At 35.9% G+C, this 26,675-nt stretch overlaps 1 protein-coding gene across 1 annotated transcript in view; it reads right to left on the bottom strand.

Moving 5' to 3' along the window:
• Positions 1 to 26,675, bottom strand: part of TINAG (tubulointerstitial nephritis antigen) — a 105,058-nt gene that overhangs the window by 13,236 nt on the left and 65,147 nt on the right. The window contains exon 10 of the mRNA XM_046005222.1: positions 13,211 to 13,256. Coding sequence (XP_045861178.1) covers positions 13,211 to 13,256 — 46 coding nt within the window. The remainder of the gene's footprint in view (positions 1 to 13,210; positions 13,257 to 26,675) is intronic.

Genomic DNA, 26,675 nt, shown 5'->3' with positions numbered 1-26,675 from the left:
TCATTAATCTTATTCTTTCTACTGTTATTTCTTCTATCCATTCACCAATTTTTTGTTGTTTCTTCCAAATGCCTGAATTTTTAAAAATTTAATTATAAGAGAATGGGTAAAAATGTAGGAAAGAAATTTTCTAAAATTTCTAAAGATTTTTAAATCTTCTTTTGAGATGTTTAGCCTATTAATAAGTGCACAGTTTAGTGAGTTTATACATGTTTGTGAGGTTTATGCCTATGTAAGCTCCATGTAGATCAAGATAAAAACTACTTTTAGATTCTAAAAGGTCTGGAAATGTTCCCTCTCTGTCAATATCTACCTTCCTATCTACCATCAGTTCTTCCTGGAATTGATATTTTTAATAAAGCAGTAATGCATTCTTGTATTTAATAAATAAATGCATATGTTATAGCATATATAACTAATTTATTTTTTAATTTCTCTGTATTTTTATATAACTGTACCACAATTTGTTGATCCATTCTTCTGTTGATAAACACAATGAACATAAGTTGTTGTACCATCTATACATTTAATAGTAGAATGAAAAAGTTCTAGTTACTCCATATCTTTACCCATACTTGTTAATATTAATACTTTTAATATAAGCCAAGCTAGTGAATGTGTGATATTATCTTACTGTGGTTTTAACCGGCATTTGCTGGACAGCTAGCCACATGAATACCTTTTCGTATGTTGGCTTGCCATTAGGACTTCCTCATTTGTGAAGTAAGTATTAAAATCTGTTGCCTAGTATTGTTATTGATGTGTTACTTATTTTTTATTTCTTCCTGTATATTTGTAAGAATTTTATATATTCTACATATGAGTCCTTGCCAGATAGATGATAGAAGATAGACAGATAATCTTCTTTCAGTTTGTTTTACCCTTTCTATCACATAATTCTGTCTTCTGACAGTTTTTATTTTAAAGTAATTTGATCATTTTTTCTTATACAGTTTATTAATTTTCTATACAGTTTAAGAAAGCTTTGCTTAATTGATATTATTAACATATTTTCTTTCCAAGTTTTCTTCTAGAGGTTTTATTATTTTGCAATCACACTTCTGTCTATGCTCCACTTCAGATTAGTTTTGTATGTATTTTGTGAGTTAGGGGGTGAAGTTTCAGTTTTGTTTTTTGGGGATTTTTTCCACGTGAATAGAAAGTTGCTATATAGCGAAGTCATTGGCAAACTATGGCTCATGGACAAATCTGGTCAGTAATGTTTGATACAGATCATGAGTTGAGTGTTTTTTTGTTTTGTCTTGTTTTGATTTTTTTCCTTAAAGAGTTGTGAAACAACTAAAACAGAGTACGTAACAGAGACTTTTTGTGATCTCCAAAATGTAAAATATTTGTTATCTGTCCATTTACAAACAAAAACAAAAACAAAACAAAACAAAAAAACCCCTGCTAACCTTGGTCTAAAACTGTTTATTAAAAAGATTCTCCTTTCTCAATTGAAATTCAGAGATTTCTTTGTTGTAAAACAAATGACCATATCCTATGTTTAAATCCAGATTATTTATTTTGTGATATCAGTCTATTCCTCTATTCTTTTGTTAATAAAATGATATTTTTTCAGTTGTATTGATATATAGCTGACATCCATCAGTGTATAAGTTTAAGGTATACAGTAGAAAGTTTTGACTTACACAGATTGTGAAATGATTACCACAATAAGATTAGTTAGCTTCTATCACATCATATAGGTGAAATAAAGAGAAAAAGAAAAAAAAAAGACCAAAAATTTCCTGATAAGAATGTTTAGAATTTACTTACTTGACAACATTCATACATATCATACAGCACTGTTGCCTACAGTGTATATTATATATACTGTAAATTACATCTTTAGCCCTTATTTATCTTATCACTGAAGTTTGTACCTTTGCCACTTCTCTCCCACTCTCATCACCCTCAAAGCCTTCCTCTATTAATCACAAATCTGATCTCTTTTTCTATGAATTTGGGGATTTGTTTTTTTTTTTGGTTACTACATATAAGTGAGATACTATAGTATTTGTCTTTCTTTGCCTGACTTTATTTCACTTAGCATAACACCCTCAAGGTCAATCCATGTTGTTGGAAATGGCAAGAGTTCCTCCTTTTCTTTTTTTTTGTTACTATCCTAACCTATAATTTTATTTTATTTTATTTTTAAAGAAAAACTAACACTTTATTTAGGTACTTAGACCTGAAATCTATTTGAAAACAATTGGGAAGTTAATCATTAAGCATTCTGGCCATAATAAGACCACTTATGAAGAAAAAAGGGGGGGAAATCCATGCAGAATTGGTAAAATATCTAAGATATTAAAATGGGTTGTACATGAATAAATCAAAATAAAGAGTAAACTTAGCTTAGAGGAGAGGTCTTTAAATTACTTTTATACATCTCAGTATGCATCCTTTATAGAATTTGAGATTCAACTGGCTTGCAATTTTTACTTTTAAACTCAAACAGAGGAGCTAGAGTTTTCTTAGAAGGGCTCTCATCATGGTTGGGTTGTGCTACCTTCTCCTGGAAAATATGTTACATCCCAGACCATATGGGCGCCCACTGAAAGTGCACTATTGGCTATTTTTTTTTTCATTTTTTAATTAATTTTTTTTTCAGCGTAACAGTATTCATTGTTTTTGCACAACACCCAGTGCTCCATGAAATACGTGCCCTCCTTATTACCCACCACCTGGTTCCCCCAACCTCCCACCCCCGCCCCTTCAAAACCCTCAGGTTGTTCTTCAGAGTCCATAGTCACTTATGGTTCGCCTCCCCTTCCAATTTTTTTTTTTTATAAACAAATAATGTATTTTTATCACCAGGGGTACAAGTGTGTGAATCGCCAGGTGTACACACTTCACAGCACTCACGATAGCACATACCCTCCCCAATGTCCATAACCCCATTCCCTTCTCCCAACCCCACCTCCCCCTAGCAACCTCCAGTTTGTTTTGTGTGATTAAGAGTCATTTATGGTTTGTCTCCCTCCCAATCCCATCTTGTTTCATTTATTCGTCTCCTATCCCCCTAGCCCCCCATGTTGCATCTCCACTTCCTCATATCAGGAGATCATATGATAGTTGTCTTTCTCCAATTGACTTATTTCACTAAGCATGATACCATCTAGTTCCATCCATGTCATCGCAAATGGCAAGATTTCATTTCTTTGGATGGCTGCATAGTATTCCATTGTGTATATATACCACTTCTTCTTTATCCATTCATCTGTTGATGGACATCTAGGTTCTTTCCATAGTTTGGCTATTGAAGACACTCCTGCTATAAAAATTTGGGTGCATGTGCACCTTTGGATCACAACGTTTGTATCTTTAGGGTAAATGCCCAGTAGTGCAATTGCTGGGTCATAAGGTAGCTCTATTTTCAACTTTTTGAGGAACCTCCATGCTGTTTTCCAGAGTGGTTGCACCAAATTGCATTCCCACCAACAGTGGAGGAGGGTTCCCCTTTCTCCACATCCTCACGAGCATCTGTCATTTCCTGACTTGTGAATTTTAGCCATTCTGACTGGTGTGAGGTGATATCTCATTGTGGTTTTGATTTGTATTTCCCTGATGCTGAGGGATGTGGAGCACTTCTTCATGTGTCTGTTGGCCATCTGGATGTCTTCTTTGCTGAAATGTCTGTTCATGTCCTCTGCCCATTTCTTGATTGGATTGTTTGTTCTTTGGGTGTTGAGTTTGCTAAGTTCCTTATAGATTTTGGATACCAGCCCTTTATCTGATATGTCGTTTGCAAATATCTTCTCCCATTCTGTCAGTTGTCTTTTGGTTTTGTTAACTGTTTCCTTTGCTGTGCAAAAGCTTTTGATCTTGATGAAGGCCCAATAGTTCATTTTTGCCCTTGCTTCCCTTGCCTTTGCCGATATTCCTAGGAAGATATTGCTGCGGCTGAGGTCGAAGAGGTTGCTGCCTGCATTCTCCTCAAGGATTTTGATGGATTCCTTTCTCACATTGAGGTCTTTCATCCATTTGGAGTCTATTTTTGTGTGTGGTGTAAGGAAGTGGTCCAATTTCATTTTTCTGCATGTGACTGTCCAATTTTCCCAGCACCATTTATTTAAGAGGCTGTCTTTTTTCCATTGGACATTCTTTCCTGCTTTGTCAAAGATGAGTTGACCATAGAGTTGAGGGTCTATTTCTGGGCTCTCTATTCTGTTCCATTGATCTATGTGTCTCTTTTTTGTGCCAGTACTATGCTGTCTTGATGATGACAGCTTTGTAATAGATCTTGAAGTCTGGAATTGTGATGCCACCAACTTTGGCTTTCTTTTTCAATATTCCTTTGGCTATTCAAGGTCTTTTCTGGTTCCATATAAATTTTAGGATTATTTGTTCCATTTCTTTGAAAAAATGGATGGTATTTTGATAGGGATTGCATTAAATGTGTAGATTGCTTTAGGCAGCATAGACATTTTCACAATATTTATTCTTCCAATCTAGGAACATGGAACATTTTTCCATTTCTTTGTGTCTTCCTCAATTTCTTTCATGAGTACTTTATTGTTTTCTGTGTATAGATTCTTAGTCTATTTGGTTAGGTTTATTCCTAGGTATCTTATAGTTTTGGGTGCAATTGTAAATGGGATTGCCTCCTTAATTTCTCTTCTTCTGTCTTGTTGTTGGTGTAAAGAAATGCAACTGATTTCTGTGCATTGATTTTATATACTGACACTTTACTGAATTCCTGTACAAGTTCTAACAGTTTTGGAGTGGAGTCTTTTGGGTTTTCCACATATAGTATCATATCATCTGCGAAGAGTGATAGTTTGACTTCTTCTTTACCAATTTGGATGCCTTTAATTTCTTTTTGTTGTCTGATTGCTGGGGCTAGGACTTCTAGTACTATGTTGAATAGCAGTGGTGATAATGGACATCCCTACCATGTTCCTGACCTTAGCAGAAAAGCTTTCAGTTTTTCTCCATTGAGAATGATATTTGTGGTGGCTTTTTCATAGATGGCTTTGATAATATTGAGGTATGTGTCCTCTATCCCTATGAAGGGATTTTGATCAGGAAGAGTTTTGATCAGGAAGGAATGCTGTACTTTGTCAAATGCTTTTTCAGCATCTATGGAGAATATCATATGGGTCTTGTTCTTTCTTTTATTAATGTGTTCTATCACATTGATTGATTTGCGGATGTTGAACCAACCCTGCAGCCCTGGAATAAATCCCACTTGATCGTGGTGAATAATCCTTTTAATGTACTGTTGAATCTTATTGGCTAGTATTTTGGTGAGAATTTTTGCATCTGTGTTCATCAAGGATATTGGTCTGTAGTTCGCTTTTTTGGTGGGACCCTTGTCTGGTTTTGGGATCAAGGTAATGCTGGCCTAATAAAATGAGTTTGGAAGTTTTCCTTCCATTTCTATTTTTTGGAACAGTTTCAGGAGAATAGGAATGAGTTCTTCTTTAAATGTCTGGTAGAATTCCCCTTGTAAGCCGTCAGGCCCTGGGCTTTTGTTTGTTTGGAGATTTTTGATGACTGTTTCAATCTCCTTACTGGTTATGGGCCTGTTCAGGTTTTCTATTTCTTCCTGGTTCAGTTGTGGTAGTTTATATGTCTCTAGGAATGCATCCATTTCTTCCAGATTGTCAAATTTGTTGGCATAGAGTTGCTCATAGTATGTTCTTATAATTGTCTGTATTTCTTTGGTGTTAGTTGTGATCTCTCCTCTTTCATTCATGATTTTATTGATTTGGGTCCTTTCTCTTTTCTTTTTGATGAGTCTGGCCAGGGGTTTATCAATCTTATTGATTCTTTCAAAGAACCAGCTCCTAGTATTTTTTTATTTGTTCTATTGGGGTTTTTTTGGTTTCTATTTCATTGATTTCTGCTCTGATCTTTATGATTTCTCTTCTCCTGCTGGGTTTAGGGTTTCTTTCTTGTTCTTTCTCCAGCTCCTTTACGTGTAGGGTTAGGTTGTGTACTTGAGACCTTTCTTGTTTCCGCTATATATTTTCCTCTCAGGACTGCCTTTGCTGTGTCCCACAGATTTTGAACTGTTGTGTTTTCATTATCATTTGTTTCCATGAATTTTTTCAGTTCTTCTTTAATTTCCTGGTTGACCCATTCATTCTTTAGAAGGATGCTGTTTAGTCTCCATGTATTTGGGTTCTTTCCAGCTTTCCTCTTGTGATTGAGTTCTAGCTTCAGAGCATTGTGGTCTGAAAATATGCAGGGAATGATCCCAATCTTTTGATACTGGTTGAGACCTGATTTGTGACCCAGGATGTGATCTATTCTGGAGAAGGTTCCATGTGCACTAGAGAAGAATGTGTATTCTGTTGCTTTGGGATGAAATGTTCTGAATATATCTGTGATGTCCATCAGGTCCAGTGTGTCATTTAAGGCCTCTATTTCCTTGTTGATCTTTTGCTTGGATGATCTGTCCATTTCAGTGAGGGGAGTGTTCAAGTCCCCTACTATTATTGTATTATTATTGATGTGTTTCTTTGATTTTGTTATTAATCGGTTGATATAGTTGGCTGCTCCCACGTTAGGGGCATAGATATTTCAAATTGTTAGAACTTCTTGTTGGACAGACCCTTTGAGTAGGATATAGTGTCCTTCCTCATCACTTATTATAGTCTTTGGCTTAAAATCTAATTGATCTGATATAAGGATTGCCACCCCAGCTTTCTTCTGATGCCCATTAGCATGGTAAATTGTTTTCCACCCCCTCACTTTAAATCTGGAGGTGTCTTCGCTTCTAAAATGAGTTTCTGGTAGGCAACGTACTGATGGGTTTTGTTTTCTTATGCATTCGGATACCCTGTGTCTTTTGATTGGGGCATTTAGTCCATTAACATTCAGGGTAACTATTGAGAGAGATGAATTTAGTGCCATTATTAGCCTGTAAGGTGACTGTTACTGTATATTGTCTCTGTACCTTTCTGATCTACTACTTTTAGGCTCTCTCTTTGCTTAGAGGACCCCTTTCAATATTTCCTGTAGAGCTGGTTTGGTGTTTGCAAATTCTTTCAGTTTTTGTTTGTCCTGGAAGCTTTTGATCTCTCCTTCTATTTTCAATGATAGCCTAGCTGGATAGAGTATTCTTGGCTGCATGTTTTTCTCGTTTAGTGCTCTGAATATATCATGCCAGATCTTTCTGGCCTGCCAGGTCTCTGTGGATAAGTCTGCTGCCAATCTAATATTTTTACCATGGTATGTTACAGACTTCTTTTCCCGGGCTGCTTTCAGGATTTTCTCTTTGTCACTAAGACTTGTCAATTTTACTATTAGGTGATGGGGTGTGGACCTATTGTTGACTTTGAGGGGGGTTCTCTGCACCTCCTGGATTTTGATGCTTGTTCCCTTTGCCATATTAGGGAAATTCTCTCCAATAATTCTCTCCAATAGACCTTTTGCTCCCTATCTTTCTTCTTCTTCTGGAATCCCAATTATTCTAATGTTGTTTCATCTTATGGTGTCACTTATCTCTCAAATTCTCCCCTCATGGTCCAGTAGCTGTTTGTCCCTCTTTTGCTCAGCTTCTTTATTCTCTGTCATTTGGTCTTCTATATCACTAATTCTTTCTTCTGCCTCATTTATCCTAGCAGTGAGAGCCTCCATTTTTTATTGCACTTCATTAATAGCTTTTTTTATTTCAACTTGGTTAGATTTTAGTTCTTTAATTTCTCCAGAAAGGGCTTTTATATCTCCAGAGAGAGTTTCTCTAATATCTTCCATGCCTTTTTCGAGCCCGACTAGAACGTTCGGAATCGTCATTCTGAACTCTTGATCTGACATATTACCAATGTCTGTGTTGATTAGGTCCCTACCCTTTGGCACTGCCTCTTGTTCTTTTGTTTGTGGTGATTTTTTCCACCTTGTCATATTGTCCAGATAAGAGGATATGAAGGATCAAATAAAATACTAAAAGGGTGGCAAAGACCCTAGAAAAATGTGCTGTAACCAAATCAGAAGATACCCCAAATTGTGGGGGGGGGGGAGAAAGGGGATAAAAAGAGGTTCAGAAAAAAAAGAAAAAAATTTAAAAAAATGAAACAAATAAAGAAAAAATATAAAAAAGAAAGAAAAATCTATATATTTAGATAAACTAGTCAAAAAACGTTAAAAAAGAAAAGGGTATAAGTGTTAAAAAATTTAGTAGAAGAAGAAAAAAGAAAGAAAAAAATTAAAAAAAAAATTGAATTAACTGCAAGACTAAAGAATCATGGGGAGAAAGCCATAAGTTCCATGCTTTGCTTTCTCCTCCTCTGGAATTCTGCTGCTGTCTTAGGAATTGAACCTGCTTTCCTTGATAGATGAACTTTCTCCTGGCTGGATATTTTGTTGATCTTCTGGGGGAGGGGCCTGTTGTAGTGACTTTCAAGTGTCTTTGCCCAAGGTGGAATTGCACCGCCCTTACCGGGGGCCGGCCTAAGTAATCGCTTGGGTTCACTTTGGGAGCTTCTGTTCCCTGAACGCTTTCTGTAGAGTTCTGGAGGACAGGAATGAAAATGGCAGCCTCCTAGTCTCCAGCCCAGAGGAGCCGAGAGCCCGGGGCCCCACTCCTCAGTGCGCCCCCAGAGGACAGTACCCAATCACTCCCATATCCCTAGCCTCTAGCTGCGCTCCGAGCTCACCCAGCCCATGACCAGTTCAAGGTAACCCCGATCTGAGAGTTCAGTCCTCGGCTCTGTCTCTGTAGCCGGCTTCTCCATTCTAATACCTGTGAGCTCTGCGACACTCCAACACCCCTGATCCTTCTGTGACCCTGTGGGACCTGGGGCCATGCTGACCCCGTGTGGGCTTCACCCCGGTTTAGCCTCTGGAGCAATATCCCTCAGTGCAACAGACTTTTAAAAGTCCTGATTTTGTGCTCCGTTGCTCTGCCGCTTGCCAGGAGCCAGCCCCTCCCCCACGGTCTATCTTCCCGTCGTTTTAGATTCACTTCTCCACCAGTCCTACCTTTCAGAAAGTGGTTGATTTTCTGTTTCTAGAATTGCTGTTTTTCTTCTCTTCGATCTCCTGTTGGATTTGTAGGTGTTTGCAATGTTTAGATAAGCTATTTAGCCAATCTCCTGCTACCTGATGTAGTCTCAGCCTGCTACTTCTCCACCATCTTGACCGAGTGAGTTCCTCCTTTTTTCTTGCTGAATAATATTCCATTACACATATATATCACTATTTTTTTTAATCCATTGATTGGTTTATGGACACTTAGTTCCATATCTTAACTATTGTAAATAGTGCTGCTATGAAAATGAGGGTCCTGATATCTTTTCAAGTTAGTGTTTTCATTTCCTTTGGATATATTCCCAGAAATGGAATTTCTGGATCACATGGTAGTTCTGTTTTTAATGTTTTGAGGATCCTTCATAATGTCCTCTATAGTTACTGTACCACTTTATAATTCTGCCAACAATGAACAAGGATTTCCTTTCCTCCATATCCTTCCCAGCATTTATTATCTTTTGGTTTTTTGATGATGACCATTCGAACAAGCGTGAGGTGGTATCTCCTTGTGGCCTTGATTTACATTTCCCTAGTGACTAGTGCTATTGAACATTTTTTCATGTACCTGTTGGCCATTTTTAATGTCTTCCTTGAAGATAAGTCTATTCAGATTCTTTGCTCATTCTTTAATCTCATTATTAGTTTTCTTACTACTGAGCTGTAGGAGTTCCTTAAACATTTTGTATATTAATCCTTTATCATAAATATGATTTATAAGTATTTTCTCCATTCCATAGGTTGACTTTTATTTGTTAATTTTGTTTTTATTTTTGCCTTAATATGTGGAAGCTTTTTAGTTTGATATAGTCCCACTTGTTTATTTTTTTGTCACTGTGCATTTGATGACATATCCCAGAAGTCACTGCAAAGATCAATGTTAAGGAGTGTTTCCCCTGCTTTCTTCTAGGAGCTTCACAGTTTCAGGTCTTACATTTAAATCTGTACTCCATTTTGAGTTAATTTTTGTAAGTGGTATGAAATAGCAGTCTAATTTTATTCTTTTGCATGTAAATATCCAGTATTTACAATATCATTTATTAAAGACTACCTGTCCCTAGCCACTCATTATTTAATACTACTTTTTTCTGAAAGAAACCTATCATTTTAAAAGCTCTGGCTGATTTAAAATTTTTCTTGTTTATCTTTTATTTTCAGCTATTTGATTATGAAATTCCTGGAGGATTTCTTTCATGGAGTTTATTGAGCTTTCTGAATCTTTGGATTTATGTCCTTCAGTTTTGGGAAAACTATTGGCCATCATGTTTTTAAGTATTGATTCTGGTTCATTCTCTCTCTCTCTCTTAATCCTTCTGAGAATACAATTACATTTATGTTAAACCATTTGATTGTGTCCTACCACTTGATTTTTTTATTCACATTGTTCTGTATTTGCTTTTGTTATTTTTCATTATATTTTTCTGTGTAGTACAAGTCGGATATATTTTATTGAATTTTATTTAAGACCACTAATTCTGTTTGCTATTTAACTTATGCAGTGAGTTCTTTCAAAACATCACACTCATAAATTCAATGATTCATATTTTAAATATATTTAAATCCTTTGTTAAAATTCTCCATCTTTCACCCATATTATTTAAATGTTTCTTACAATGGTTATTTAAAAGCCTGTGTCTAAACTATTATCTATTGCTTCTATTCATAGTTTTCCCCTTAGTTACTGGTCACATTTGTTTGCTTTACATATCTTCTAATTTTTAAATGTATGCTGGATATGTTGTCCTAATAAATATAGAGATTGACCTTGGTATTATTTTCCTAAGAAGGTTAGCCCTTTCTTCTACTAAAGAAATACAATGAAGGACTAATCACCTCAGTTTGTGCAGAAACTAAATTGAGTCAGGGCTGGGGATAAGCTTTTGTTAAGCTCAGTCCACACCTGATTTAAAATATTGGGGGCAGGGAGCAATGCCTATTAGGTGTCTATTTCAGCCTATTTTCCTTTTTTTTTTTTAAGAATTTATTTATTTATTTGAGAAAGAGAAAGAGAAGCAGACTCCCAGCCAAGCAGAGAGCCCGACATGGGGCTCAATCCCATAACCCTGAGATCATTATGGAAGCGGTAGGCAGATGCTTAACTGATTGAAGTCCCCAGGCACCCCATCAGGGTATCTTCTAATGCAACTCCTTCCACAGGTTCTTCAAGACTGCAGACTTCCTTTCACTGCCCTTCTCAGCTACTCACCCTGTTTAAGGGTGAGTGCTGTTCAAGCACTCGGTAAGTATTCCATAGGAAAAAATGGCCATGTTTCAGGTTCCTCTAAATTCTAATACAGCTAGGGCACCTGGGTGTCTCAGTGGGTTAAAGCCTCTGCCTTCTGATCAGGTCCTGATCCCAGAGTCCTGGGATCGAGCCCCACATCAGGCTCTCTGCTCAGCGGGGAGCCTGCTTCCCTTCCTCTCTCTCTGCCTGCCTTTCGGCCTACTTGTGATCTCTGTCTGTCAAATAAATAAATAAATAAAATCTTTAAAAAAAATAAATTCTAATACAGCTAGATTCTCTTTTTCTTTTTTTTTTTTTTTAAACATTTTGTTTATTTATTTGAGAGACAGAGAGCACAAGCAGGCAGAGAGGCAGGCAGAGAGAAGGAGGAAGCAGGCTCCCTGAGGAGCAGAGAGCCTGATGTGGAACTCGATCCCAGGACCCTGGGATCATGACCTGAGCCGAAAGCTCAGGCCTTAACCCACTGAGCCACCCAGGCGCCCCAGATTCTGTTTTTCTTAGAGTTCTCTCTCTCTCTGCATATTTAAATGTAATCAGCTTGTGCCTAGCCCTACCATATGCTCACAGAGAGAAAGTCTTCTCAAGATTCAGGTTTCTCATTTCTTTAAAAATATGAGTTCGGAAAATTAATTCTGATGTTATTTTCAACTTATTTAGTGGAATATAAGACTTGTTGTTATGTATTACATTTTACTTAGTAATGGAAGTCATCCATTTTTTATTGTAATTTACTATATTGTAGGCCTACTTGTAAATATTTTAAAACATTCATATCTAATTGTGGCCAAATAAATCTTCTTTGAACTTCTCAGTGCCCTTTCAAAAAATTCTAATCCCCTGACACACAAAAAGTGTGTATGCTATAGAGATAGAGAATATTTGCTTTCACGTCTGCCAAAAATATTTTATCTTCACATTCAATGAGAATTAGATCTATAGCCATTTGTCTAGTTAACTGATTTGATCCAAAAGGATAATAAAACTTCTCTTATCTCCCCAAGAGGGCCAAAGAGTCAGAGACCAGACAAGGTCCTAAATTAAGCCCATGGTGCCAGGAGTACTGGAACATTATTTCCCTTGGCATTTATATGTTAAAAAGGATTGAGTTCAGCATTTAGAGACATTATCTGTATTTATCTGGCCCTTGGAAAGGCATATTTATATTCCTGAGGGTAAGGATAAGAACACAAGACCCTATCCATACCATCTTAATGGAATTTTTTTTTCTCTCCTTGCAAGAAAGAAGGAGGTTACCTGTCTCCTATACAGATAGTTGGAGAAAATCCACTGTTCTCTGTTTATGAGGTTTATGAGATATCAGGTGCTACCTGTATGAAAAATGTTGTTGCCTTTTATCATTGTGAGACTAAAGTGTGAGGACCTATGTGGTGACACGTGACTGCTGATCTAGATGTGAGCATCAGTTAAGTACTCTTTTCTTCTAACCCAATTCCTTAATTCAAGTGGGATAACATCTCAGACCCTTCATAATTCTTTGCAAAACAGTAGTACTACTTAAAGATTTCATATTTAATTAAACCAAAATATTAATTTTTATGTAAAATGAAAACTATTTTAGTGACTTGACTAATTTTTTCCTGAATGCACACAATGTTATTCACTCCCTCATTCAACAAGTATTGTTGAATACAACCATCATCCTTAGCAAAAAAAAATGTAAGAACACAAAATTGACATATGGAAAAAGTTTAACCATTAATATAGCTGATAACAAAACGTTTTCCTGTTGATTCTCGCTTTGAAAAAAAAATACTGATTCTTCATTTATAATTTGAAATAAGAGGAATAGAGAAAAACTATTACTATAATATAAATGATTATAATGATTTTTCTGCTGGACAAAATACCATTATTACAAACAATATTACAACGACTTAGGACAGGACTAACACAAATCAGGAAGTAGAGACTCAGATGATTTTAAAATACTCACAGTAGAAAGTCAGTTGGAAAGTTACATACCCAGAATTTTTCTTTCTGTCCTTGTGCTCCTTTTAGTGTGCCCCATCTACAAATAATAAAAAAAAAATACTGGCATGGTTAAAAATGTTTGATTTGCACCTTGGTAAATATAAATTATTGTCAGAATTTTATCTTTTTTGTTGTTGTTGTTGTTATGGCCCAGTCTTTGCTTACTATGGAATTGTCATCATGGCCCTACAAAAATGTGCCTGTGCAGTTTTCTTTTTGACCATAATGATATTTACTTGCTCAGAATATACTTATTTATGTCCAAATGGCTTAAAATCAAATTTGTTTATCAAAGAAGATAAATTCTAGGGCAACTGATGTATGGAGGTTTTAAAGTACTAAATGATGCCTCCCCTCTTTACATCTAGCCCTCTGAAACTCTACCCTATATGGTGTAAACTAAATATCTCCAAGACTACTGATAACAATAATATAAATATAGATAACAATCATAGATAAAAGAATTTATGAGAAAATATGTATATGTATATATTATCTCAAAAAATGGACATGTGTCTAATGTAAGATTTCTGTTTACACATGTATGTATGTATGCAAACCAAATCTTTTACTCCTACAACTAGTTCATTTTCAATGTAGCATATAACAATCCATAATGAATCCAAACTTACAATATCTCATGTTTTCTCTTGACTAAACCCAGTCAGGGACATGTTAATAACATGTTCTGTTTACTAATAAATAACAAGCCTTGTCTAAGAACATAGAGTGGGGATGTTGAGCCCAGATTCCAAATCCTATGTACTACTTCATCTTATAAATATCCAGTCTCAAACTGCAGTGTGTCCTGAACAGCAACAGTTTTATGTAGAGAAAACATAAGGACTACCATTTTCACATGCTGTGATGGACTGTGAGAAAACAATTCTGCCCACATATTACCCCACTAATCCCATTATCCCTCTATATAACAAACATTCTTTGTGGAGGGAAAAACATTACTGGAAGATACACAAATTCATTCAAATATTTTCAACATTTCCATTTACTTGAAAGCTGTTCTTAGAAGGATATAGAATAAAATGATGGCACCACAGCGCAGAGATATTGCCTAAAGAAGGCAGGTTTATGGTAGAGACCTTGGGGGCATTCAAGAAAATATATTAATCCATATAGATCCTTTGGCACAAAGGGGAGGGAAGAAAAAATGATGTGGAAAATGGAATAACCCTGAAAAAGTAACATTTCTTTCTCTTTTTCCTGGTAGAGGCTAGGAATGGTGATTGCAATGCTTCCCATCTCTCTCTTGGTTTTCTGCTACACAGAGGAATAGTAGACTAGAAAACTTTAAGGTTCAAATATTCTGGGCAGCTTAATGTGTAAGTTCAAGCAAATTTAATTTTGAAAACATTCTGTAGTTTTATAATTATATTTATATCCTTGTAACTTTTCTATAAAATACTATTATCACCATTGACAAAAATTACTGCTTACAATAAGGGCCCCCAAATCTTCAAAGTCATTATGTACTTCAAGTAGTATGTCACATTTGAAACCTTGAGTTGCTCATTTTCTACTCATTTATCATGACTCTTACAACAAGTTCAAAAAGCTTTTACCTCAACCATATTTCCTTTCCGGTGGTCCAGCTACTAGTTACTTTAGCTATTTATATAAAATATAAGAGCAATCAGAGGTATCTAAGGAAACATTCAACTTAAAACAGGCAGGAGAGGAATCCCTTATCTGAGGTTCCACCAAATACTTGAGAAGTTTAGGGTAGTTTTGCTTGAGGTGCTAATGAGCCTCCTAAAAAAGAATGCCTAATCAAAAAAGAGTATCCAGACAGGACAAGCTTGATCCAGCAACTAAGCTGAGGTCAAAGGACAGGAGGAGCAACTGAGAGGATAGTTCTCTGTCACTCACATTTATCCACACTGGACTTAGCTAAGTTTAGACCTTCGGAAAAGGCCAGACTTGTAATATAAACCTCACAGAGCTACTTCTCTAAAAACTATATATTGCATAAAACCCACTAATGACACTCAAATAGAGAGTAATACCAAGTTTCTTCCCCTTTTGTAAGATCTAACTTCTTGGGTTCCAGCTCACCGAGGAAGGTGCATGGGAAGATGAAGGAGAATTGAACATAGGGAACAGAAAAGACAAGGAAAATAAACCAGGAGTTGAGTATTGCATTTACTGTTAAGTCCTTTTCAGATAGCCCTAGGCACTCTCAGAAATACTGAGACACTGTTGGGGGCATGAAGATCCACAATTGCATACAAGGTCCAGATTTAGCAAAACAATGACTATACATAATTCTATCACCAACAGATCAGAGACTATATTTAAGGAAAGAGAACATTCTCACAAAGGAGAAGAGACTTCAGAATGTAGTCATTTGTCTTATTCTTGTATTAGCAAATAAATTAAAAGCAAAATAAACTAATTTGAAGATATCTAAGAAATACAAACTATCATTTTTACCATTGTACAATTTTTTCATATGCTCCATACATTTTGATAGGATTTTCTAAATAATATTTTCAATTATACAATAGACAGCAATAATACTTATTTTGTAAATCTATCAACTTTTTAGAGTTGCTCTAACTTTCAGGAAACAGTGCTGTTCATTGTAACTTTAAGATGCCTTTATGAAAGCACATATCTAACCTAGAGAGAATGGCAGCATTCAGATTATCGTAAATATTCTCAAAGTGGACAGAAAAACAAAACAAGACTTCAAATAGAGGTGAGAGAGGAAAAAGAAAATAAGTCCACTGAGGTTGAGAGTTTCAAAGACTTGCATGTTTGTGAAAGAAAATTATAAACAAAGAATACTAACCTTGACAAGAAATTCAGATAAAAAGAAGATATCACACCTCACCAAGAAAACTATTGTTCAGTTCCCTATGTTATAGCCTCTATGTCAGATGACAGGCAAGGTCCATTCATCACAGGATCTAATGTTGGCACTGCAAATTTCCTTTATCTTTTTTCACTTGTACCAATTTAGACAGTTTCTATGATGGTAATCAGCCCATGGAGTCACAGTGGGATATTGCAGAGAAATAAACCTGTGGCTTATTTTCTCAATATCCCATGCTTTCTGAGAGACTGGAAAAAAAAAATCACTTTACCCTAGGTGATTTTCCACTGGTATCATAGTAAACTCATGTAATTAAAACCTTTATCCAAGCAAAAACAAAGTTTAACTGGTATAAAACAAGAAGACTACTTATACCGCTCACTTATGGGAGAGAGTTCCTCTTTATCTATGAAAGGCAAATATATATATATACAAACATATATATTTTCCTAAAGTATTAGACTTTGTCTTGCCTTTTTACCAGTAGGCTGAAAATTCTAGAAACAGGTATGTATTTTCACAAATATCCTCTTGTAAATCAATGGCTGTCCTTGGGGGCATAAGGACATGTAGAGTATACATACTCTAAACATAACTATTTACACTTTTTTTTCACTCACTTATACATCTTCATTTTAAGGACTATTTGTAAACATTTCTTTAGCTATACCAGAACCATCACCGTATTCTGCTGAGATTGTTTCCTTAACCCTGCTAATTTGAAACAAATGATACAACAGGATCACAAGTTTGAAAGACCTTGATAGTGGCTTTTCTTGCTTCAAGAAATTCTACTTCATATGAACTTTATATTGTTCTTTTGAATTTTTTCTGCCTCATTAAGTTAAATTGTTTTAATTTTTAAGATATATTAATACTTATTTTATTTCAAAATTTCATGACACCTGGGAAGATGCTGTATTGGAAATATCTGGGCAACTCTCATACCACATTCCCTGAGGAGGCCTGAGAACTGAGGGCTCCCTATGCTGAGTCTATGTTTACATCTCTCACTTCAAGCATGTTGTCCTTTAAGCTCTTGCTTCTGGACTGGTCTCATATGCCCTCTTTTAGGTAGTTTTGGAAATACTACTCTTTTGCATAACATCAATAGTCTTTCTGGAGAGACCATCAATTCTGTAAGGTAAAGCATCAAAACCCATTCAAGGATGATATAACATTTTGTATTGCTAAGGTTATGAATATCTTGATGGATGTCCTCTGTAAAAAGGATTCTGTTCTTTTCAGATAACTGTGATAATCAATACTAGAATTATGAAAAGCATATTTTTTATAATTTTTTTAAAGGTTTATTTATTTGACAGACAGAGATCACAAGTAGGCAGAGAGGCAGGCAGAGAGAGAGGAGGAAGCAGGCTCCCAGCTAAGCAGAGAGCCCGATGCGGGGCTCGACCCCAGCACCCCGGGACCATGACCTGAGCCGAAGTCAGCGGCTCTAACCCACTGAGCCACCCAGGCACCCCTGAAAAGCATATTTTAAGCTATCTCTAGATACCAAAATTATTAGAACCGAGTAACTACTTTGCACAGGATTTCAAATTGTAAGTGCTACTGTTGTTTCTCCCTTAGTTTTGGTTGATTTTGTGCTGGAGGTGTATATATTCAGTGGCGGTCATATTACATATGGTAAATAAGAGACAACTGAACATATGACTTTCTTTAGGTTATCTTTATATTCCCTAAATATCTCTTTCAAAACAAGAAAAAAGCACAGAATTTCTGTGTAATCCATCCACTTATTTCAGCCTGTATTCAGAAAACTGTTGTTTAGTACAAAGAAGATATCTTTTGCCTTCAAGAAGCTGACAATTTAATGAGAATGATTAAAGTGTTTAAATTATTTAAGACCTATTAATACTTCTTTTCTCTTAAAATTTAGTGACACCTGGGGAAAAAGCAGTTTTGGAAAAGCTGTGCAGCCACTGCACCACATTTCCTGAGGATGCCTGAGAATGGATAGTTTGCTGTAGTGAGTGAGAAATAACATCTAATGTGAGTGAAATGAAAAATAAACAAGTATAAAAATAATCAGAAGCCCCCCCAAGAAATAATCTGAATCCACAATTGCTATTTTATAAAAGCAATTTTAAAAATTTTTATGGTTTACAGACAAAGAAATTAACTGTCTGCAGAGGGCAAAATTGACTCCCTTCACAGAATTAAATAGAAAAGTCTTAGGGTACAAATGAAACTGTAGAATTTTAATTACAATAAGTAAGTGCAAAATCACAAAGAGAACTGGTGAAACTTCATCTTATTCTAAGCCTATTCTAAGACCAGTACTTGGTCCTGTGGGATTCGAGAACAGTGAAGGGAGCAGCAGGAAATCAAGTTAGAAAAGCAGATTGAGATCAGGCCATAAAGAGCACTCATAGCCACCAGACTTCGCACTTTGAAAGCTGGTGATAAAGAGTCATTCAAATATGGTAATGCTATGATCCAGATAGTCTTTCAGAGAGAAAACTCAGGTGTTAGAATGCGAAAGAGATTCCAGGGGAAGGAGATTAAAAGCATGAGATAAATGTTAGTCATCAAAGCAAGAAATAATGTAATTCTGAATAAGAATGTAAGACCCAGAAAGGAAATCTTGTTTATTCTTCTAATACCTCTATCTCCAACATCTAGAATAGTGACTAAGACATTCATAGTCAACCCTAAACATATTTGTTGAGCAAAGGAATTGAACTCTACTGGCAGCAAGTGAATTGAATGAATAGGAGGACACAGATTTGAGAGCTAGTTTGGAGGTAAAATTGATGGAGGGTATTACGTTAAATAAAATAAGTTGGTCAGAGAAAGACAAATACCATATGATTTCACTCATATGTGGAATTTAAGAAACAAAACAAGTGATCATAGGCAAAAAAAAAAAAAAAAAGAGGGAAACCAAGAAACAGACTCTTAACCATGGAGAAGAGACTAATGGTTAGCAGAGGGGTGGTGGGGGGGATGGGTGAAACAGGTGATGGAGATGAAGGAGCACACTTGCTGGTGATGAGCACTGGGTGATGTATGGAAGTGTTGAATCACTAAATTGTACACCTGTAAATAATATTACACTGTATGTTAACTAACTGGAATTTTAATTAAAACCCTTTTAATAAAACGTGATGGAATTTGTTGGCCAAGTAGAAAGGGAGAAAAAACAGTCAAGATTAACCCTAGGATTTTAAGGTTGAAATATTAGGTTCCTCCACGGTGGTGTTACTTGTAGTGCACCTCACATTACTCAGAAATATGTTCCTGACGATCAGGTTGATGTGTTATTGCCTAAGACTGTAATTACAGAGTGGCTTCATCTACTCTTGAGCTCTCTTTACTGATAATGGTTCTGTGTATTAACCTTTAAATTCATTACTTTTCAAGGTTTCTGACAGGTAAAATACCGTAAGAACCAAGGAAAGCTGATTATTAAAAGAAACTGTGAAAGAGCCTTTCCACAGATCGAGGAATTCCTCTGTGAAGAGAATAATTATCTCCTAACTCACATGTCAAGATCACATTTGCTTAAGAATCAAGTTCTTTAAAGCATATCTCACATTCATCTAAGAATCTAGAGTTACCAGGAGGGGAAAAAAGTTTTATTTTGTATCGATGGTAGGTGTAATATACTAGTGCAGAATCATCTTAGACCATAATTTTTCAACGTGCCTGACAATTTACCACTTCTGGGATCCCAGTATGTACCCAACAGACTAATGATAGGAATTCAAACTCATGTTTTCTGGGCACACCAATTCTGTATTAGTGAATATAAATCCACACAGATAAAAAATTACATTTATCAACAGTGGACATGTAAAGAAATCTTGTGCAGTACAGCCTACTAGAACAGGAAATTTAGGAGGAAAACAGGGAACCAATATATAAGAGCCTGATGTGGAACCACAGCCCTTACTAAGGAAATGAAATTCAGATAGGATATAGGTATAAAGAAACCACCAGATGAGCCTCAAGCGGATAAAAGTGATAGGAGTACTCTGGATATAGGATTTTGCTTTTAAAGGTGAGATTGCAGATAGACTCTCAGCTCCCTTTACACGGAGATTTAAAAGATTAGTGCAGCAAGAATGAGGCAAAGATAAGCAGGCTTTTGTTGCCTTATGAATGTTCTCCCAGAGACACTCAGTTAACTTCCTTCAAAAAATGCTCAGGCCTAGTGAGTGTGGCAGTGTTGAATAGGATAGAGAGCTCTAGAAGGTGCTAATTAGGACTAGATCAAAGATAAAAGAAAAGAGACTGCAGGGGAAAGCAAAATAAAATGAGGGCATTCCCCATCTCCCTCCGTTTTCCACTGAAGCAAAATGTAAATCAAGTCAGGTTTTACTCAGCTTAAGATCAGGTACTCTTATTGATATGTTCTGCCAAGGGGCTACCAATTTTGTCATAGTTTGGAGAAGCTATGAAGATTTGTGAAAGATCAATTTTTTTGTGTATATGAAAATGTCAAAAATGACTCTATGTGCTCCTAATATTTTAAATACTCATCCAACCAACACAATTTACTGTGATATATTGCTTATCCTACCCCACCCTAATATTTCAGAAAACAAAAATATTGTAAGTATAATACCACATGGAATTTGACCTATAATAAGAAGTATGGAAGAAAATGACAAAACAGTTGTGCCCAGGTATGCTCTAGTCAGAATGATCGGCTGTGGAACTGAGAAAATGAACCCTCAGCATTTGCTATATTGACAGAATATATGTTAAGATATTCATAATCATGTGAAATGTACTTGGGAGAAGGAATAAAAAGATCAAAAATTTCCATTGTCACCAATGACAATTAACTAGGGTGGTATCTTTTTGGGGGGAGGGGCTAATTTAATTTAATTTTATTTATTTTCAGTGTTCCAAAATTCATTGTTTATGCACCACACCCAGTGCTCCATGCAATACGTGCCCTCCTTAATACCCACCACCAGCCTCACCCCACCCCAGACCGCCACCCCCTCCAAAACGCTCAGTTTGTTTAGTATCTTAGGAAGACATACTGTGAGGGAAAACTTCAGTCCTTTGATGTTAGGAATAGAAATAGCTTATCTTCTCATAAAATTTCAGTACTTAAAGGAGACTCAGAGATTACAGTATACTCCAGGTTATGGTTCAGAGACTGAATCTGGCCCACTGTCTTTTTCATAAATAAACTTTTTTTTTAAAGATTTTATTTATTTACTTGACAGAAAGAGATTACAAGTAGGCAGAGAGGCAGGCAGAGGAGAGAGAGAGGGGGAAGCAGGCCCCCTGCTGAGCAGAGAGCCCGATGTGGGACTCGATCCCAGGACCATGAGATCATGACCTGAGCCGAAGGCGGCGGATTAACCCACTGAGCCACCCAGGCACCCCATAAATAAACTTTTATGGAAAAATCAAGCTCATTTATTTACATATTATCTCTATCAGCTAATGGCAGAGTTGAGTTGTCAAGTGCATTAGCACTAAGTGTTAATTTGATTCTACTCCAATTTCTTTGCTTCATAGATAGAGCAACTAAAGCCCAAAGAGGTTAAGTAACATTTCAAAATTATATGGTAAGTGGCTAAGCTGGTACTAGTATCTAAAGCACAATTAATCACACCAGCAATAAAAAAATAGGACAAGCAGAAGACACAAAGGGGTGGGATCATTTATAGTTAAGATAGAGAAGGCATTACGAATCTTGAGTAATTTGGAGCAGATGCCAAGAGGAAATGAGGGCATACCTGAGAGAAAAGCATTTAATGCCAAGAATTATTCTGCATGCATTCATAGAGAAACCATGAAAGTTTTAGAAGGAGAAAGATTGTTGACAGCCGTAAAAAGATAAAAAGATAAAGCTGGTCATGGTGAGCAAAGACTAAAATGGAAAAGAATAGAGTTGGAGGCAAGAACAGTTTGATCGTTATAATATTCTAATCAAGGAATCATTCGTCACACCCAACCATCTCACTTGTATCCAGAAATTTAATGAATATAATCATTACAATGATGGGGATGGAAAAGACTAATACTTAATGAATGTATTTGAGTATCAAAATAAATCAAAGTTGTCAATATCACATCATATTCATATTAATATCACTTAACTCATCCGCTGTAAAATTTATATTTCTGCAACTTTTCCCTTATTATAATACAGACTTGGTCTGACCTTCTCTTTTGTCTTACTAAAGTAGTCAGTAATATCCTCCATATTTCTGCTTAGAAAAGACATTGGAAATTGCCATAACAACCTAGACATTTTAACAAAATCTCCCAGTTTGTTCATTCATCATGATTATCATATGTATCACATTCTTGGAACACAGGATAGAATCCATGCCTTCTAAAAATGTACAGTGATTACCCTAAAAGTGCTCTCTCTTTTAAGAAATAGCCAATCCATATTCCAGCTGACAGAAGTCAGAAGCCACTGTATTTCCTACTCCTGATGTCCCCTCACCCCTCTGCACATCTCTGGAAATTCAGACATTTACTTTACCTTACCTCCATGTAAATTCTATAACTTTTGGAATTTTGGGGGCAACACCTGCCACAGAAGATATGAGTTTATCGGACAACGTCACAAAAAGAATTTAAGATAAATCTAGAAGGTAGCACGCTACCAGGGACTAATAAAATCATATCACACAGGCACCCCCAAACCTGAACTACCCACAGATATTAACACTCATTTAACAAGAAGGCAAAGTGCACTTTCCCAATTACTGAAAGCCATTTTCAGCCTTGGCATAACCCATTGCCCCAGGTCTTTATGAATCTAAGAAATTGCCTGTGATCATCTTCCTCAACTGCCCATTTGATCACATGCCATGTCTTTCCCTGATGTCTACCAACTAGGAAACTGTTATTTCCAACCGTTCTGATTTTACACAATCCAGTAGAATTAAAGTGTCCGTGACCAAACTCCTGGTTTTTACACAGCTTTCTTGGTAGAAATAGAATCATATAATCTAAGCCCATGAACCATTTATCACATTTACCAAAGAAGTTATTCATTTACTCCTACAGTCATATTTCTTTCCTGTCTCATTCTTACCCATCTACTTGTGTTCTCAGTGTAAGCTGGATCCAAAAAATTTAAATAATAATATTATGTGTAAAGATGTATACCATAGGTAAGTACTCATTAATGCCATAATTAGAATCAGCTCCAAAGTATAGTTTCTAAAAATAATTCTGAAAATATGTTCAGAGTATTAAGGAAAAAGTTAAGGAAGTATGAACTTTTAAAAAATTAAATTGATTGTAAAGTGAATAGCCTACTAGGTGGCAGACACATTGTCTCATTTAATCCTCACAACAAGATGGTGAGCATTCAATTATTATCCAACGTCATAGATGAGAAAACAGAGATAAAGAGATTCAACTCCCTGTCTGAGGTCACCTAAGGAGAAAGTCAAAATAAGCATTTAAACCTAAACTTGACTCCAAAACCCAGTTCTTTATGCTCTACAGTATTGTTTCCACAATCTGTCTTGAAGCAAAAGAGAACTTAGAGACCTTTGCGTGTGTGTATGTGTGTGTACACATACACATTGTTTTATATGTATTTTATAAGCCACATTCTTATGAGAGAAAGAGAGCTTTCTTTTTTTTTTTTAAGATTGTATTTATTTATTTGACAGAGAGATCACAAGTAGGCAGAGAGTCAGGCAGAGAGAGAGGGGGGAAGCAGGCTCCCTGCTGAGCAGAGAGACCGATGTAGGACTCCATCCCAGGACCTGAGATCGTGACCTGAGCCGAAGGCAGAGGCTTTAACCCACTGAGCCACCCAGGCACCCTGAGAAAGAGAGCTTTCTAAGAATTCTTTTTAGAACAATGTTTCTACCATGCCTACACATAAATAAAAAAAATAAAGCTTTTTTTTTTTTGACTACTGTTTTGTTTTGTAAAAGGTCAGTTCATAGTAATAGCAGTTATAGAGTGGAATGGACCTGGTCAGGGTTTGAGATGACAAATCAGTGAGACACCGATGTCAAACAAGAGAAGACAAATGGAGCGCAAACTGTTCTGTCAATTTGATTCAGTGTTGACAGACAAAGGCAACACGATTCAATCAGCACTGAAAATAGAAGAAATATAAACCTCATTTATCAGCTGCACCATCTCCAGAGTCCCTCTCCACTGCCTCTCTTCTGTTAGTGCAACTCGAAGAATCTCAAGAGTCTGCAGAACAGCCCCCAGTGGCTTCCTTGAATGATTGAGTGAGAGCTTTCCATCGCTGCATCAAATTAATAGGTCTTATTTTACTTATTAAGGCTCTTCACATTATTTATCGTATTATCCTCAGCATCTAGCAAGGTGTCTGGTAAATAATCACTAATCACTGAACAATAAAATGTGTTTAAATTTTCAATTGAGAATCAATGTGGGGGGTATCTACACAAACTAAATTATTGCACTTTTTTTTTTCCAAAGAAGTCAAAGTACTTTTGGAAGTCATTCAATATAGTAGCCAAAGGATTCTTTTAGCTTTTGTATAGTCTTAATTAATTAGGTTTATTTTCATCAAGTTTAATACATACACAATAGAAAAAACATATGAATGCTAAGTAAACTCACATAAGTGAAGTCAAATTTGGAAGGATTTAAGATGGAGATAAAAAATATTTTCATTTGAATCTCCAATTATAACTATAGATAAAAATGCAAAGCTTTAGCAAAAAGAACCAACTGCTATTTATACTTTTTTTTTTTTTCTGCAGACTTTGATAGCACCAAACCCAAAGGACATTTTTCAGTAACTGTTTTCTGAGACTTCTTAGCAACATTTCACATTGCTAACTACTCCTGCCTGTTTGGACACATTTCTCTCCTATGTCTGTGTGATACTTAGCCTGGTCTTCCCTCTCTGACCTTAGGCCCCTTTACTAGCCCCCTCTTCTCTATTTGACCTTTAAATATTAGGGTTCTTCAGGTTTGGGTCTGCAACGCTTCCTTTCCATTCCCATGGTTTCAGCTACCATCCAAAAGCTGATCACTCTCAATGGTTTCTCTTTGGGCTCATAAAAACCTATAGTTTCACTCCAGAAATACATATAATTGGTTATTTGATCTTTCCATTTGAATGTCTCTAGGAATCTCAAATTCAGTATGTCTACATTGAACTCCTGATTCTTCCATTTCTACCCACTCCTCTTCTACTGCTCCTTATATCAGTAAATGGAAATCTGTACAAACTCTTCCTCAAGAAGGATACCTGGGGTATATTCATGCTACCTATCTCTCCAGTCACTACTCATTCAGCCAAATTACCCAGTCTTGTCAGTTGTACCAAAAAAGATATAGCCTCACACTCATTTACTTATATTTAGAACTACCAAGCTAGTCCAAGCTGCCATTATATCTTGACATTAATTTCCTAATTATTCTTCCTGTTCCACCTTAAACCCCATAAATTCATTCTAAGCATCACATAAAGTGACTAAAAGATATAAGGTCGGAGGGTGGGGTGGTGCTCCTGGGTGGCTCAGTTGGCTAAACCACTGCCTTTGGCTCCGGCCAGGATGCTGGCATTCCAGGATGGAGTCCTGCATCAGGCTCCCTGCTCAGCAGGGAGTCTGCTTCTCTCTCTGACCCTCCCCCACTCTCATGCATTCTCTCTCTTTCTCTCCCTCTCTCATTCTTTCTCTCCTAAATAAATGAATAAAATCTTAAAAAAAAATAAAGCTATGAAGGGCTTATTTGATAAAACTCCACACAATGCTCCATGATATCTTGAAACGAGGCATCAGAAGTTCAGCGAATTATGTTGTCTTCCACAGCAAGTATTTTATGACAGCTTTCTGATATTTATTGTACTTTTTTATATGAAGTTGAATGAAGGACTATATTTTTATAAGATTAATAGCTTGTTTTGTTAATTAAAAAATTTTGTTGGCTTTGATTTCATGCTTTATGAAATTGGGTAACTTCTACTTTATTATCTTTTTCTTCACACCAGTGATTCAACTTTGTGAGTAATTTTATTTTAATATTTCCCACATTGTGACTTTTTAAAATAGCACAAAAATACTTATGTATACAATAATCTCTATATGGATATTATGCAAGGAATTATAAATATAGATACAATCCCAGTGTTTTTGAGCCAAAATATCAGAATCTTGTTATTAAAATGCTTTTTTGATTATACATCTTTTGAGAATATTTTTAACTCTATCAGGAGCAGGATTATGGTATTGAGTTCATGTATGTGAAACATTTAGAACAGGGCCAAGAATTTAAACCCTACACAAAGGAGTTAGCAACAACTGCTACTATGTTGTGAGCACATTATTATCATACCCAACTAACCAAACTTGATGAGTTAATTTTCTGGAAAAATATCAGTTTAATCAAAGAGTTAAAGCCACATTAAGTAAATGAATAAAAAGTATGTTACTAAAGATATAAAATAATTATTACCTCAAAATAGCTTTAGAGTCAGCTAGTTTAATGTGAATTTTAAGGAAAAGTTACCTTCCGTATTGCTCCAAAAATATGAAAATTATCCAATTTATTTTATGAGACTATCATAATGTTACCAAAATCTGAAGAGGCAATAACATAAACAGACTTTTAGTTTCTTGAGAAGGAAAATTGTGAAACTTGAAATAAAATGGAAATAAA

Source organism: Meles meles, chromosome 5 (genome assembly GCF_922984935.1).
Source record: "Meles meles chromosome 5, mMelMel3.1 paternal haplotype, whole genome shotgun sequence".
NCBI classification, from domain to species: Eukaryota; Metazoa; Chordata; class Mammalia; order Carnivora; family Mustelidae; genus Meles; species Meles meles.
Note: the sequence above shows the minus strand (reverse complement) of the source record. Positions and strands in the feature narration are given on the sequence as shown.